The 12,387-nt window shown below is 38.6% G+C and overlaps 1 protein-coding gene across 2 annotated transcripts in view; it reads left to right on the top strand.

The window, feature by feature from the left end:
* Positions 1–11,738, top strand: part of LOC311299901 (uncharacterized protein) — a 62,946-nt gene extending 51,208 nt beyond the window's left edge. Inside the window, exons 3-11 of one of the 2 annotated variants that reach the window (XM_084423832.1) lie at positions 851–946; positions 1,533–1,628; positions 2,147–2,242; positions 2,761–2,856; positions 3,375–3,470; positions 3,917–4,012; positions 4,529–4,624; positions 6,491–6,604; positions 7,750–11,738. In XM_084423832.1, coding sequence (XP_084279958.1) covers positions 851–946; positions 1,533–1,628; positions 2,147–2,242; positions 2,761–2,856; positions 3,375–3,470; positions 3,917–4,012; positions 4,529–4,624; positions 6,491–6,538 — 720 coding nt within the window. In that variant the 3' untranslated portion in view covers positions 6,539–6,604; positions 7,750–11,738. The remainder of the gene's footprint in view (positions 1–850; positions 947–1,532; positions 1,629–2,146; positions 2,243–2,760; positions 2,857–3,374; positions 3,471–3,916; positions 4,013–4,528; positions 4,625–6,490; positions 6,605–7,749) is intronic. The other variant, XM_084423833.1, reaches the window with a different exon arrangement.
* The last annotated feature ends 649 nt before the right edge of the window (positions 11,739–12,387 follow it).

The raw sequence follows: 12,387 nt of genomic DNA, 5'->3' as shown, positions 1-12,387 counted from the left end.
CGTGCTTTGCTTGATGTTACTCTTGTAGTCTCGCCCGCCGGCGCCGGTATTTTCCTTACAAATGCTCTACGAAGGCATCATATGTCTTTTGGAATACAGTTGGCTTATATATTAAAAATATGAAAATCACTGACAGAAGCTGCTTTCAGTTTCAAATACTCACGCGCGCTTTGCGAAGAGCGCTTGAGCATGCGGCTGTGAGCGACTCCGTCTACGTGGTGAAATGTACTTGCATCTCAAAATGCTTTTATGACGCGAAATTAATGTAAACGCAGTTAAGTTATTTTAACAGACAGGACAAACCACATCTTATATTTCAAAAGAGATGAAAACGTTCAGACAGCCTACCCTTAAATACTGAAAGCACTCATTGTTTATTGCTTGTAATGTTTTTAATGTTTTTATTTGATTTGCTTTTATGTTTTGGAGCTATATTAGTTAAAATTCTTAACATATAGTTGTATTATTTAGTTTTTTTTAATGTGTATTTCTTTTTAAAAGTACTTATAATTATAAATATTTTAAGTTTTATAAAAAAAAAAGATTCCCATCCTATTTTACAGTGATGTATTGCTTGTTTTTGTTGAAATAATAGAAAAGATAAAGAGCTTAAAAATAATCGCATATTAAATCGCAATCGCAATATTGGTAAAAATAATCGCAATTAGATTATTTTCCAAAATCGTTCAGCCCTAGTCAGCGCTCAAGCATCCGCTTCAGTTCTTCTGCGCTTTACCCATTAAATACACACATTCATCTTAAATGTATGTAAAAAATGATTATCTATGCATAGCTATGTGATCTCATATATGCATGATCTGTTTCTTAGAACTTTTTGTCTGATTTCCAGGAGCCAAAGCAGCAGACTTCTGTTCTAGAGACCAAAACATCCCTAACAGATCACTCTTCCCATGATGCCTCCATCAAATATGCTTTTGTCACGCAGGTAAAGGAATAATGTCGACTCTGTCATCACAATCTATTCTAGTCTTGCCCTCATGCTGCATGTCAAGCGCTCACACACACACATTTCTAGTCTAGGCCTTATGGGGCCCTCCCCTCAAATGAATGAATTCACAGTTAAGCTCACACACACACACCATTCCAGTCTAGGCCTTATGGGGCCCTCACACACACACACATTTCTAGTCTAGGCCTTATGGGGCCCTCCCCTCAAATGAATGAATTCAGTTAAGCTCACACACACACACATTTCCAGTCTAGGCCATATGGGGCCCTGACGTATGGATCTCACTCTTAGTGATTTTACATCATTGGGACAACACCTGTCAATATTTAAACTAGTGTAATTGCAGGTGTAATTCAACACTGATCAAGCTGCTGCATGTTCAGAATGAGTATTTTGGATGTAATGCATTGCAACATCTTATTTGTTGCTGTGACACTTGCTGTTACCTCTAGAAAAGACAAATGTATGCTCTTATATTTCAGCTGTGCTAGATGAGAAACTGTTTTCACATGAGCTAACTTTTGTTACCTTTGGTTTCTGTTGTTTTTTGTCTGATTTCCAGGAGCCAAAGCAACAGACTTCTGTTATAGAGACCAAAACATCCCTAACAGATCACTCTTCCCATGATGCCTCCAACAAAGATGCTTTCGTCACGCAGGTAAAGGAGTAATGTTGACTGTCATCCCAATCTATTCTAGTCTTGCCCTCATGCTGCATGTCAAGCGCTCACACACACACACGTTTCCAGTCTAGGCCTTATGGGGCCCTTCCCTCAAATGAATGAATTCACAGTTAAGCTCACACACACACACATTTCCAGTCTAGGCCTTATGGGGCCCCCCCACATACACACACATTTCCAGTCTAGGCCTTATGGGGCCCTGACGTATGGATCTCACTCTTAGTGATTTTACATCATTGGGACAACACCTGTCAATATTTAAACTAGTGTAATTGCAGGTGTAATTCAACACTGATCAAGCTGCTGCATGTTCAGAATGAGTATTTTGGATGTACTGCATTGCAACATCTTATTTGTTGCTGTGACACTTGCTGTTACCTCTAGAAAAGACAAATGTATGCTCTTATATTTCAGCTGTGCTAGATGAGAAACTGTTTTCACATGAGCTAACTTTTGTTACCTTTGGTTTCTGTTGTTTTTTGTCTGATTTCCAGGAGCCAAAGCAACAGACTTCTGTTATAGAGACCAAAACATCCCTAACAGATCACTCTTCCCATGATGCCTCCAACAAAGATGCTGTCGTCACGCAGGTAAAGGAGTAATGTTGACTGTCATCCCAATCTATTCTAGTCTTGCCCTCATGCTGCATGTCAAGCGCTCACACACACACACGTTTCCAGTCTAGGCCTTATGGGGCCCTTCCCTCAAATGAATGAATTCACAGTTAAGCTCACACACACACACATTTCCAGTCTAGGCCTTATGGGGCCCCCCCACACACACACACATTTCCAGTCTAGGCCATATGGGGCCCTGACGTATGGATCTCACTCTTAGTGATTTTACATCATTGGGACAACACCTGTCAATATTTAAAGTAGTGTAATTGCAGGTGTAATTCAACACTGATCAAGCTGCTGCATGTTCAGAATGAGTATTTTGGATGTAATGCATTGCAACATATTATTTGTTGCTGTGACACTTGCTGTTACCTCTAGAAAAGACAAATGTATGCTCTTATATTTCAGCTGTGCTAGATGAGAAACTGTTTTCACATGAGCTAACTTTTGTTACCTTTGGTTTCTGTTGTTTTTTGTCTGATTTCCAGGAGCCAAAGCAACAGACTTCTGTTATAGAGACCAAAACATCCCTAACAGATCACTCTTCCCATGATGCCTCCAACAAAGATGCTGTCGTCACGCAGGTAAAGGAGTAATGTTGACTGTCATCCCAATCTATTCTAGTCTTGCCCTCATGCTGCATGTCAAGCGCTCACACACACACACGTTTCCAGTCTAGGCCTTATGGGGCCCTTCCCTCAAATGAATGAATTCACAGTTAAGCTCACACACACACACATTTCCAGTCTAGGCCTTATGGGGCCCCCCCACATACACACACATTTCCAGTCTAGGCCTTATGGGGCCCTGACGTATGGATCTCACTCTTAGTGATTTTACATCATTGGGACAACACCTGTCAATATTTAAAGTAGTGTAATTGCAGGTGTAATTCAACACTGATCAAGCTGCTGCATGTTCAGAATGAGTATTTTGGATGTAATGCATTGCAACATCTTATTTGTTGCTGTGACACTTGCTGTTACCTCTAGAAAAGACAAATGTATGCTCTTATATTTCAGCTGTGCTAGATGAGAAACTGTTTTCACATGAGCTAACTTTTGTTACCTTTGGTTTCTGTTGTTTTTTGTCTGATTTCCAGGAGCCAAAGCAACAGACTTCTGTTATAGAGACCAAAACATCCCTAACAGATCACTCTTCCCATGATGCCTCCAACAAAGATGCTTTCGTCACGCAGGTAAAGGAGTAATGTTGACTGTCATCCCAATCTATTCTAGTCTTGCCCTCATGCTGCATGTCAAGCGCTCACACACACACACGTTTCCAGTCTAGGCCTTATGGGGCCCCCCCACACACACACACATTTCCAGTCTAGGCCTTATGGGGCCCTGACGTATGGATCTCACTCTTAGTGATTTTACATCATTGGGACAACACCTGTCAATATTTAAAGTAGTGTAATTGCAGGTGTAATTCAACACTGATCAAGCTGCTGCATGTTCAGAATGAGTATTTTGGATGTAATGCATTGCAACATATTATTTGTTGCTGTGACACTTGCTGTTACCTCTAGAAAAGACAAATGTATGCTCTTATATTTCAGCTGTGCTAGATGAGAAACTGTTTTCACATGAGCTAACTTTTGTTACCTTTGGTTTCTGTTGTTTTTTGTCTGATTTCCAGGAGCCAAAGCAACAGATTTCTGTTATAGAGACCAAAACATCCCTAACAGATCACTCTTCCCATGATGCCTCCAACAAAGATGCTGTCGTCACGCAGGTAAAGGAGTAATGTCGACTGTCATCACAATCTATTCTAGTCTTGCCCTCATGCTGCATGTCAAGCGCACACACACACACACGTTTCCAGTCTAGGCCTTATGGGGCCCTCCCCTCAAACGAATGAATTCACAGTTAAGCTCACACACACACAATTCCAGTCTAGGCCTTATGGGGCCCCCACATACACACACATTTCCAGTCTAGGCCTTATGGGGCCCTGACGTATGGATCTCACTCTTAGTGATTTTACATCATTGGGACAACACCTGTCAATATTTAAAGTAGTGTAATTGCAGGTGTAATTCAACACTGATCAAGCTGCTGCATGTTCAGAATGAGTATTTTGGATGGAATGCATTGCAACAACTTATTTGTTGCTGTGACACTTGCTGTTACCTCTAGAAAACATGAGTGTATGCTCTTATATTTCAGCTGTGCTAGATGAGAAACTGTTTTCACATGAGCTAACTTTTGTTAACTTTGGTTTCTGTTGTTTTTTTTGTCTAATTTCCAGGAGCCAAAGCAGCAGACTTCTGTTCTAGAGACCAAAACATCCCTAACAGATCACTCTTCCCATGATGCCTCCAACAAAGATGCTGTCGTCACGCAGGTAAAGTAGTAATGTCGACTCTGTCATCACAATCTATTCTAGTCTTGCCCTCATGCTCTACATGTCAAGCGCTCACACACACACATTTCTAGCCTAGGCCTTATGGGGCCCTCACACGCATTTCTAGTATAGGCCTTATGGGGCCCTGCCCTCAAACGAATGAATTCACAGTTAAGCTCACACACATACCATTCCAGTCTAGGCCTTATGGGGCCCCCACATACACACACATTTCCAGTCTAGGCCTTATGGGGCCCTCCCCTCAAACGAATGAATTCACAGTTAAGCTCACACACACCATTCCAGTCTAGGCCTTATGGGGCCCCCACATACACACACATTTCCAGTCTAGGCCTTATGGGGCCCTCACGTATGGATCTCACTCTTAGTGATTTTACATCATTGGGACAACACCTGTCAATATTTAAACTAGTGTAATTGCAGGTGTAATTCAACACTGATCAAGCTGCTGCATGTTCAGAATGAGTATTTTGGATGGAATGCATTGCAACATCGTATTTGTTGCTGTGACACTTGCTGTTACCTCTAGAAAAGATGAGTGTATGCTCTTACTGTCTATATGGAGCATCGGCAAGATAAGATATGTCAATGATGCTTAGGATCTGTTTCGTACCAGCTACTTCATCATTGTCTTATCAGTCATTTCTCCTTAAGGCCCGATATACTTCAAGCGAAATCGAATAACGAACTGTGACGTCATTCAACAAAATCAGGCCATAACAAAGTTTGTTTTGGGATTTCAAAGCGAACTTTCCAGAAAAGTTTGCTCGGGCTGGTAAACACCATCGTACTACCGTTGGTCCGTGGCGATTGCGTAATAGGTAGGTGTGCGTGGTAGGGATGGACTCTGAGTACTCGCAAATGACAGCGACGATCAATCATGAAAACGATGATCGCGATGTGACTAGTATTAAGTCTTTTTTTTTTTTCTCTAAGGAAAGTTAAAAAGCACAGCATTGTCCATCTATAAATCGTTCTCTTTTAGAACAGTAGATAGTATTTGATAAGTAATAGAATATAATTGAATAGAACAGAGTAGAAATTTTTGACCTCAACATACTGAAGAAGAGGGCAGGTTTTATTGTTATAGTCATTTTGTATACTCTTGACAGATTGCAGTTTCAGTTTTACAACTCATTCATATTCTATTACTTGCCGTTTTAGAGACTGTTGACATGGATGGGTGTTCACAAGAAAAATTTGGTTATGAAAGATCTCTCAATTAAATTAGACAATTAAATGTAGATGTTATTGCACAATATTTATGGGATTCCACATATTTGGTTGTTGCATTAATATAACCTTTTAGTTAATTTATAGTTGACATGTTTTAGACATGCTGCCTGTTGCATGTGGGGAATGTTTGACATTGTTTCCAGTTAATTGTGTGGTACAGTAAGCTACACCACAGGTATAGTAGACGATCCAAAGGTAGACGATCTCCTCAACGTTCTCATCCCATTGCTTCAGGGCTATTGCCACTGTAATGTGTTCTGTAAGTTGCTTTGGGGAGAAAGTATCTGCCAAGGGCATACATTTAAATTGTGCTCCCAGTGTGAGTGCAAGTATGATTAAACCCGGCTCTCTCTACCACTGTATTGTAGAATTATGGAACCATGTGAAATTTGTTCAATTCGATTTGTTTATTTGTATAGCGCTTTTCACAATACATATCATCTGCAAGACTCGTGCCGTATACTGAATATTTATAAACTTGTACTGTTGATCATTGCTCTTGGTCACCATGACACAAATGTTATGCATGATAGATCCTAATCCAGTCAGTGTTGCTTACATTTTGATTTATCTTTCTTTAATAAACTTTTTTTTTTTCTTTGCACTCAGATGACTTTATTCCAGAAGCACAGGAGACTGAAGTTGAGGACAGTGTGACATCCACACAAGAACCTACTTCCACGCTGCATTCCCAATACCAGAGAAAGTCGGCAAAAAAGAGAGGTGAGCTTAGAAATGTTAAGTAGATTGATTGTCCCGTTCGTCTTGAAGACACAAGCTTTATTCTGAATTATATTATTTGATCAAATCTTTACTCTTGATCACTGTACATTGATAGCTGTCACAATAGGTATGTTTACACAGTCTAATATTCTGATTATATTTGGTTTACAACCTCAAACAGAATTATTGAGCGTAAGGTTTAAAGGGATACTTTACCCCAAAATTTTTATTGTCATTTACTCACCTTCATGTTGTTCCAAACCTGTATGAGTTTTTCTTCTGCTGAACACAGAAGACATTTTAAAGAATGGGGGTAACCAGACAATTGATGGCACCACTGACTTCTATAGTATTTTTTTCCTAATTTGAACGTCAGTGGTGCCGTCAACTCTCTGGTTACCCACATTCTTTAAAATGTCTTCTGTGTTCAGAAGAAAGAAACTCATACAGGTTTGGAACAACATGTGGGTGAGTAAATGATGACAGAATTTTTGGGTTAAACATTTTCATTATATGATCAAAAGGAAAATTGTACTATGTAAATGTATAACACTTTGCTTAGATTTCATTCTAAAAGTGTGGGATGCACAAAGGGAAGATTTTGCGTTCGCACAAAAGTTTTAATACATTCATCTGCATATAATTTCCATATGCATATTCCCATCGATGTGAGACTGCCATGTTTAACAGGACAATACGTAAAATATGAGATGCGGACTGTAAAAGTCATTGCTAATAATCCTTGTCTTGTTTTTAAAATAAAAATGTCCATAAAACAAAGTACATTTGCCAAAATTGTATAAAGTACTTTAAGTAGACGGTCTACTAATGCTGTAATGAGAGTTAGTTGACATGTAGGTGCATTGTTACTCAGTTAACAGAATGTCTAAAGGGGACCATCAAAATAAAGTGCTACCACACATTTTACTGGATTGCACTGCTTTATTATTATTATTAGTCAAAAGTTTTATTCAGAAACAAACTAAAAGTGTATTTTTAGTCTCTGAACCAAGTCAATATGGCAATGAATGGCCTGTGTGATCAATCCAATAGTCTTTCAGTTCAGATTAAGGTTTAAAAATCCTAAACTTAAGACATTAACCTAAACTTAATAACATGTTATTTTTTTGTATACTTGGGTAAAGAAACTGCTGCCAAAAGAAGCTGGACAACAGATGAATGTGCGGCAGTAGAAAGGCACCTAAGGAAATTCATTGTGAGGAGCCAAGTTCCAGGGAAAAAGGACTGTCAGCGCTGCGTTGATGCAGAAGCTCAAGCTTTAGGAAATCGAGACTGGAAGGCGGTCAAATACTTCATCAAAAATCGTATTTCTGCCATAAGAAGGAAAGTACGGGGAAATACAGGTATCTCAACGTATTGGATGCCTTCCCACTAGCATTCACATCGGGACATGTGTTCTAAGTGTTTTCAACAAAGTTGACATTTAGTTTTTCATTGTATTATCCTCTTAAAGGGTTAGTTGTCATTTACTCTCCTTTGTTATTCCAAACCCATAAGAAATTTGTTCATCTTTGGAACACAGATGAAAATATTTTGAATGAAACGAGATATTTCTGTCCCTCCATTGTTCATCCTAAACTTCAACCTCACCCTAAACTTTCAAGCTTCAGAACATTTATAAAGTAGTAGTAATCCATGTGGTTTAATACCAATTTTATGAAGTTAGGTGAATGCACTTTCACTTAATCCACTTACTTAACATTATACAACAATTACAATAACAGTGAACTGGACTTTGCATTGATGCAGCACACACAATTATACACATTTTCTGGTTAATAGGGATTCTGTTCAATGATTCAATGAGTTGTGAAACTGCAATCTGTCAAGATTATACAAAATGACTACATAAATAGCTGAATAGACTAAAATTGTCTAGTTAGTCACATTATAACAATAAAACCTGCTCTCTTCTTCAGTATGTTGAGGTCAAATACTTCTACTCTGTTCTATTCAATTCTATTCTATTACTTCTCAAATACTATCTACTATTCTAAAAGAGAACGATTTATAAATGGACAATGCTGTGCTTTTTAACTTTCCTTAATAATAAAAAAGACTTCTATATCAATACCAGTCACATCAAGCTGAATTTCATCCAGATTCTTCCCCTTGTATTCTCCTAGCCGTCCCTGTTCTGTAGTCTTGAGATTCAGAACAGTCGACAGAGTAGCAATGTGTTTCCTAAGTTTTGTTGAGGTTAGCGCTTTGGGATGTTTGATATCATCACATTCATTCACAAACTGCCTAATGCAATCGGAACCCCTCAAGTAATGGACAGAGAGCGGCAATGCAAACAAGTATCCGTTTTCACTCAGTACTCCACATTCTTCTCGCTTTTCAGAGTATCGAGCGATTCTCTCATGACCGGGGTAAGGAGAACAGGAACTTTCCTCCCTCTCTTTCCTACTATGGCAATCCGAACAAAATGTTTGCAAAGCTTCTGCTCCAGTGCTGTAAGTGCTAGGTTAACATCTTCGTGTGTTTCTGATGTATCCTTCTGCTCTGCGTCGGTTGAAGAGGATAACTTGCGCCAGGGTCACTTTAGCAACGTCCTTCCAGTTCAAGGGAGAAGGCTCTTCTTGCAGGGCATTCAATTGCTTCTGCTGTTTCTCAGACAAATAGCAATGCAGTCTGTGGACATCCTGTGTGAATGGTAGAATCTGAGGAGAATTCCACTTGGTCTGGTTAAGCTGAGTTAGCGCTTGACTTGCAATGTCAAATTTCCTACTTTCTTGGTATAGCAGTGCACATTCCTCAGCATCTTTGGCAGTCTGTTGATCTTTCATCTTCAATCCTTCAGATTTGATAAACATGGCTAAAGCATGCAAGCCATGTCCAACTTTGCGAGCAAGAGACGGACGTTTATATTTGCCAGTTTCATCATTGAGTCCAGCTAGGCATCTTGCAGCCCGAGACATGACTACTTTTCAGGCTTTATGAGTTCTTTGATCCAACAATTGCAACAACTGTAAACTGGACTTTGCATTGATGCAGCACACACAATTATACACATTTTCTGGTTAAAAGGGATTCTTTGCCTCATATGCCCTTTTCCTTGTTTGTTGTATATCGTTTTGCCCTGTTTTTGTGCTGTTGTTGATCTCACGTAATACATCATCCACAAATGCAATAACTGTGAACTGGACTTTTGCATCGCTGCAGCACACACAATTATACCAAATTTTTCCTGGTTACTAATGATTCTTCACCTCATATACGATTTTTCTTGTTTGTTATTTGTCGCTGTTCCCCGTTTACAAAATATGTTATTGCTGATCTCTTGCACAACATGAAATTGCAGTGTTGATTGTTCTCAACCCTGGTCCTCGAGGGCCACCGTCCTGCAGAGTTTAGCTCCAATTTGTGTTCATGAGTAAGATTCATGTGTTGATCTGTGGAAGTGAAGACAGATCTTTTTTTTTTTTTTTTTTTTTTTTTGGCACACGAAACATTGACATTGCTCCATAAAATTGGGATTAAACCTCTGGAGTCACATGGATAACTTTTTTCTTTATGAATGTTTGAAAGTTTTGGATGAACAGTTTTTAAATGGAAAGATGGAAATCTCTCAGGTTTCATTCAAATATCTTCAGTTGTGTTCTGAAGATGAACAAGTTTCTTATGGGTTTAGAATGCCTTGATGGTGAGTGAATGAAGGCAGAATGTTCATTTTTGGGGGAACTAACCCTTTAAAGTTCTTTGTTGTCTTATATTATAAAGTAGACTGGTAGATCCATTCAAATGTCTTTTTTAATTTTAAATGTTTTATACCAAAAATCAGACTGTTGACTCATGCATTGTAATGCCATGAGTTTCTTATAGCATGTTTATTACTGTTACATTGACCAAAAGCTTTATTTTTTTACCCATTTGAAATGTAAAATGTTGTCTAACCTCTTTTTGTATGGAACTGGCCATTGTGTATTACCAAATACATTTTCATTGAGGACAAATCATGTTGTAAAGTTGTTGTTTTTTAATCCAGTGTTTAGTGTAAAAATTACTCACGGTATTAGTGCTATAATTCCACAGGGTCTTAAAGTCTTTATGCATCAGATGAATAGGGAGTTTTCATGTGAAGTCCTCAATTTAGGAGTATATTATCTTAGGCTGCAGTGAACATGACTGGCTAGGAACACAACTTCATTAGAAATAAAAGAAAAATAACCATGGGACAAACAAGATCCCCTTCAGCAAAACCGCACAGTTCATTCAATGACCAATACAATGCAGACAAAGTACAGTTGGTGTCCTGCAGACTGAAGCAGGTCAGGCTGTAACCAAAATTTGAGGGCTCATTGATTTAGAAAAGTCTCTGGATTGGCTTTTTATGCCATGTTAATGGCTAAACTGATATATACCAAGGGTTCACTCTAAGCATGGCGAATCTGCTTTTAGCTATTATGCCAGCCACAGCTGGAACCAGCTTCTAGAGGAGATCAGATGTGCTCCTACAGTAGTCACATTTAAATCCAGACTCAAAACACTTCTGTTTAGCTATGCATTTACTGAATGAGCACTGTGCCGCTGTTCGTCCGACTGTTTGTACTGTACTGTATTTAATTTTTTTTTAACTGTTTTAATTATTCTTATTTCTTTATTCTATTATTATTTTAATTTCTATGTAAAGCACTTCTATGCTATATAAATAAACTTGCCTTGCCAATATAGATGTGTGCAGATTAATTTAGAGGCATATACATTATAATATAAGAAAGTTTATATGGTAATCAAGGGCAAATAATAGAAGTAGTTGATGTTTTACAGATAGTGACTTTGGTCCCTTCTAAGATATAAAGATTAGAAATGTGTGTGTATTGGTCCCTTCTAAGATATAAAGATTAGAAATGTGTGTGTATCTGTGAAAGTGGCCCCCACAACTCCTAAAAGTTAGATCCGGGCCCCACAAGTGACACAAAAACGCATGTGCAAACAATTTTGTTTGAATTTTGGTATATTGAAGTGATATTTCTTATTAGGAATTTTTTGTTATCTTGCTTGATTTTTTACAAGTCTGTAGAACCACTGGAAGTGGTGGACCCCACAAGTGGGCAAAAAACGGTGGTCCCCCTAATGGTAGAAAAACAAGTATGTGTGTGTGTGTGTGTGTGTGTGTGTGTGTGTGTGTGTGTGAGGCGTGGGCACGATCGAACAGTGGAAACATAAAAACATAGGCTACTCCGTCGGTTTGTTCATACAGGACATCATTTAAACTGCACTGTGTTTACTTATATTTATGTACACTCGCAATAAAACACAACATTGTGCTTTTTGTAAAAAAAACATTCAAGCAATCCCACCCCCGAAATGGCGCTATTTTTTAAATGAAACTAAAATGCTCACGGCTGCATGGGCAATAACGCGTCTACAGCGAGGAACGAGCAGAACAGAGTGAATGTTTTTTAGTTCATTCCTACTGGACGACCGTATTTCACTTTCGCTTTTAAAGGGATGCTCCACTTTAAAATGAAAATTCTGTCACCATATACTCACCCTCATGTTGTTTTAATCCTTTATGAATTTCTTTCTTCTGCTGAACAGAAAGGAAGATATTTAGGAGAAAAAAATGTATACTATGGAAGTCAATGAGACCAGAAACTGTCTGGTTACTGACATTCTTCTAAATATCTTCCTTTCTGTTCAGCAGAAGAAAGAAATTAATAAAGGATTGAAACAATATGAGGGTGAGTATATGATGACAGAATTTTCCATTTAAAGTGGAGTATCCCTTTAAGTTAGCGATTTAAAAGCCCCCGGCG

This window comes from Rutilus rutilus (assembly GCF_951802725.1).
Source record: "Rutilus rutilus genome assembly, chromosome: 11".
Lineage (NCBI taxonomy): Eukaryota > Metazoa > Chordata > Actinopteri > Cypriniformes > Leuciscidae > Rutilus > Rutilus rutilus.
This window is presented reverse-complemented; position numbering and strand designations above follow the sequence as displayed.